This window comes from Nicotiana attenuata, unplaced genomic scaffold (assembly GCF_001879085.1).
Source record: "Nicotiana attenuata strain UT unplaced genomic scaffold, NIATTr2, whole genome shotgun sequence".
Taxonomy (NCBI): Eukaryota; Viridiplantae; Streptophyta; class Magnoliopsida; order Solanales; family Solanaceae; genus Nicotiana; species Nicotiana attenuata.
This window is the reverse complement of record NW_017671214.1, coordinates 280329-284281: the sequence shown is the minus strand read 5'-3', so window position 1 is coordinate 284281 and position 3953 is coordinate 280329. Positions and strand designations below refer to the sequence as shown.

Here is a 3953-nt window from a genome sequence, read left to right as displayed (position 1 = left end):
TTATCTTTAAAAAAAAATAATTTGATACCTTTTTACATTTAGAAATAATATAATTTTAAAATTTTTAATTTATACTTATATAATAATTTATACCCTTCCAAATATTTAAAAATATGTTTCTGTTAAACTTCGTGCCAATTCAATCTGCACCACATAAAATGGTATAGAGAGAGTATTAAAAAATACTCATATTTTAATTCATCTGACACACTTTTTTTATTAGTGCGTTGCAAAAGAATAATATATTATTATATTTAAAGATAATTTAACTATCACCCTTTTATTTTATTTATGAGAAGATTTTAATAACAAAACAAATAATATGGTATCCTTTATAATTTTAAGACCATAAAATTCAAGTCACTTTTTTGTCAAAATAAATTAAAACGGAGAATAAGGAATGCTCGCGGGCCGACTGATAAACGTGCATGGAACACTATAATAAAGACGCAAAATTAGCGCAGAAACCGCAGAATAAAGTTGGCGGTGTTTAGGAGTGAAATAACTATGGAAATAAATATGAAAAAACCTCATGTATCACGTGTAATTAACAGGCATTGTTTCTGTACATATTCTTTTACGCCTTTCTATTTATTAATGGAAGTGTGAGATTCGTGTTTGAAACGTTTTAATTTTATCAACTATATTAAATCCAGTCCTTCACCCCCACACCTAACTCCACCATCTAAAATACATATTCAAAGTCCCTTTCTTCTTATTCTTCTTCATCTTCATTCTCTCCTATATATATATATCCTTAACTTGTTTCCAAATCGCGTTCTTGACTCATTAGTTTAACCTTCTTCAGAGCTCCATTTTGGCTGAAGTTGAAAAAAGATGAGAAGAAACTGTAACTTGGAACTAAGGCTTGTCCCTCCTTGTGTTTCTGTTTCTCCTAAAGATTGCACTACGACCCCTTACTTCTCCATGTGAGTCTCTCTCTCTCTATATATATGTTTGGAGTTCTGAAAAGTTAAAATATTTCCCCCTTTTTCTAATATCACTGATCTTATAATAGGAAATACAAATGCATATAAAAAATGCCTATCTTTATAGACTAGTTTTGTAAATATGCATATGGTATTGAACATTTTCTTTCTTTTTCCTAATATAGGAGGGATAACCAGGGCACAGAAGAGAAGCAACAGCAGCAGCTAACAATATTCTACAATGGAAAAGTTGTGGTTTCTGATGCTACAGAGCTTCAGGTTTGAATACTCGCACATTTTTCTCTTTAATTTCTGTGTTTTTGTTTCCTGGAAGAACTAAGCTTTATATTATTTAAATGCATTCTTTGTACTCCCTTTAGTCACTTTATTATGAGCTTGAGTGGAGTTTAACTTCCAAGGTACTAGAATTTTCACATTGCTTTATCATGAAAGAGGTAACTATTGAAGTATACTTAAACCAAAAAAAAAAAAAATATACTATTGAAGTATAGTACTCCCTCCGTTCCAATTTATGTGAATCTGTTTGACTGGCCAGAAAGTTTATGAAAAAATGAAGACTTTTGGAATTTGTGGTCCTAAATAAGTCAAAAAGGGGGCAAGAGTATTTGTGTGGTTATAAAAGCTTCTCATTAAGGGTAGAATTGTAAGTTTAAGCTAAATTGTTACCAAATTTAGAAAGGGATCATTCTTTTTGAAACGAACTAAAGAGAAAATAGGTTCACATAAACTGAAACAGAGGGAATAGTAAGTAAGTAGTAACTGTTCATGAAAAGTAAAATGAATAATATTATAAAATAAAACAGATTATGTACTACAACAAATAATATGTCGTGTTCGGCTGAAATGCAATGTGTATACAAATTTGTCTTATTGTACTATTAGTATTTATTAATGATGCTACTTCATGTCACAACCCGGCCGGAAGGTGGTACAGAGAAATTTGATAGCGATTTGAATGAACTTTCATGGAAATTCTCATTAAAATGAATAATTCGACCCTAGAAATGAAAGCCACGGTGCCCTTTGCCCTTTTTCAGGAGGGGGTGGTGAAAATTGAAAAAAAAAAAAGAAGAAGAAGAAGATGGATTTTGGTTAAGGAAGATACTATATGTTTTTATTGTTTTTCCTTAAATTATATATAGGATTAAAGAGAATTTTAATCAGAAAGAGATATAGAACATACAGAAAAATCACTTTCTTCTATAATTTGTAGTCTAGCTAGAAGCAAGGCAGGTCTTTTGTGAAAATATAGGTTAAAATATATTGATAGTGTAAAAATTCTTTACACTATCGATACTTTTATGTTATTCTGTTGGTGTATACGATTAAGTTCCTTTCACATTTGTTACTTTCATAGCTCTGAAAATTATTATTTCTCTTTAATTTTCTTAGTAAAAAATTGTTAGTTCTGCTAATAATTCTTAAGTAATTTATTTTCCTTAATGAAAATGCAGGCGAAAGCAATAATATATCTCGCAAGTAGAGAAACGGAGGAGAATACAAAGACTTCATCACCAATTTCAGAATCATCATCACCATTGTTACAAACTCAAACTGGTCTTTCCATGAAGAAATCTCTGCAAAGATTTCTGCAAAAGAGAAAAAATAGAATTCAAGAAACTTCTCCATATCATCACTAGCTAGTTGATACTATTTGTACTGATTTCTGATAACCTTTTATTAATTTGTTTTTTCATTCTTTTTGCCCTTCTTTATCTGGTGTGGTCTTGGGGGTATAAAGAAGGAGAACCTTTTCGTGTCATTACTGATGACATGCTCTCAGATATGTAAATTAGTACTATCATATATGGAAATATAATGGATGAATGATGCTAGATTTCGCAAATGCATTTGTTTTCTTTTTTCTAAATATTTTTCCTTGTCTTGCTGATCAACAGCGAATTGCTTCTTTCCACTAGATCTTTTGTTTTTTGCTTTCAATTGTTACTAATTTACATTTTGTTGTAATCTGTATCCGTTATAGTGGAATGTAAAGTTTCTCTCGGCGCATGTTAGGTGACTGCTAACCTATGCTTTCTCCGGCATGGGGAGGGGGCGACGGAGGAGAAATTCTATTAAGATGAAGGAGATCGATTGAAGTACTACTCGGGCAACCAAATACCCGAATTCAAAGTTGGAATTAAGGGAAGGTGAAAGAGAGGTATGATATTGACCATGATATGGAGGACGATGAACCAAAGTGGCCGATCCTGCAAGTAATTAGATCGAAGCCGGCAACACCTCGAGTTTCAAGTGTGAAAATCTCTGAGCAATCAACTATGAATGTGCTTCTAAGGCAAAGAGGATCGCCTATGCAAGGCTCTTGTTTGAAATGGATGTAACTAGACCTCTGCTGAGGAGTATAAAAGTGTATGATCCTACTGGGAAGGTGACTGATAACCCACTAGTGTACAATTGGAAGCCCCACTACTGCCTACATGCTGCCAAATTGGTCATAACTTCAAACTGAATAAAACCTCACAGCCAAATGGACAAAATATGCAAGCCAATAGCAGGATAATCTGTCACGACCCTAAATCCAACCCGGTCGTGATGGCGCCTCTCGTGAAGACAAGGCCAGCCGACACATTCCCATTCCAATCTTAAGCAGTAAAATAATAAGTATTAAGTGGTAAACATGATAGAATCTAAAAAATAAGCAGTTAACAATATAATTTACGGAAAAACAAACTCAACACAGCCCGACATCGGGGTGTCACTAGTCATGAGCATCTACTAAAGTCCGAATACAACTAGAGTAAAAAATGTACAAAATACATGTCTAATGAAATCGAGAGGGAGAAAAGCAGTGCTGCGAACGTCGGGCAGCTACCTTGCTAAACTCCGATGAGTTTGCCTCTGAGCAACCAATACCCACTACATGGTTCAGAAATACCTGAAGCTGCACACAAGGTGCAGGGAGTAAAGAGAGTACTTCCAACTTAGTGAGTAATAAAAATAAATGAAGACTGAGTAATATAAAGCCACGTAAAGCACAACATT

At 33.4% G+C, this 3953-nt stretch overlaps 1 protein-coding gene across 1 annotated transcript; it reads left to right on the top strand.

Annotated features, from left to right (window-relative positions):
• The first annotated feature begins 666 nt into the window (after positions 1-666).
• LOC109206743 (protein TIFY 5A-like) lies at positions 667-2796 on the top strand. The gene is made up of 3 exons (XM_019369600.1): positions 667-929; positions 1115-1208; positions 2405-2796. Exons 1-3 carry the CDS (start codon positions 838-840, stop codon positions 2588-2590), a joined length of 372 nt encoding a protein of 123 aa, XP_019225145.1. The 5' UTR covers positions 667-837; the 3' UTR covers positions 2591-2796.
• The last annotated feature ends 1157 nt before the right edge of the window (positions 2797-3953 follow it).

What these genes read in the sequence shown, in the direction of transcription:
- LOC109206743 (XM_019369600.1), top strand. Translation starts at nt 838, where the DNA reads ATGAGAAGAAACTGTAACTTGGAACTAAGGCTTGTCCCTCCTTGTGTT. An exon ending in ACGACCCCTTACTTCTCCAT is followed by an intron (nt 930 to 1,114) that starts GTGAGTCTCTCT and finishes TTCCTAATATAG; the next exon opens with GAGGGATAACCAGGGCACAG. An exon ending in CTGATGCTACAGAGCTTCAG is followed by an intron (nt 1,209 to 2,404) that starts GTTTGAATACTC and finishes ATGAAAATGCAG; the next exon opens with GCGAAAGCAATAATATATCT.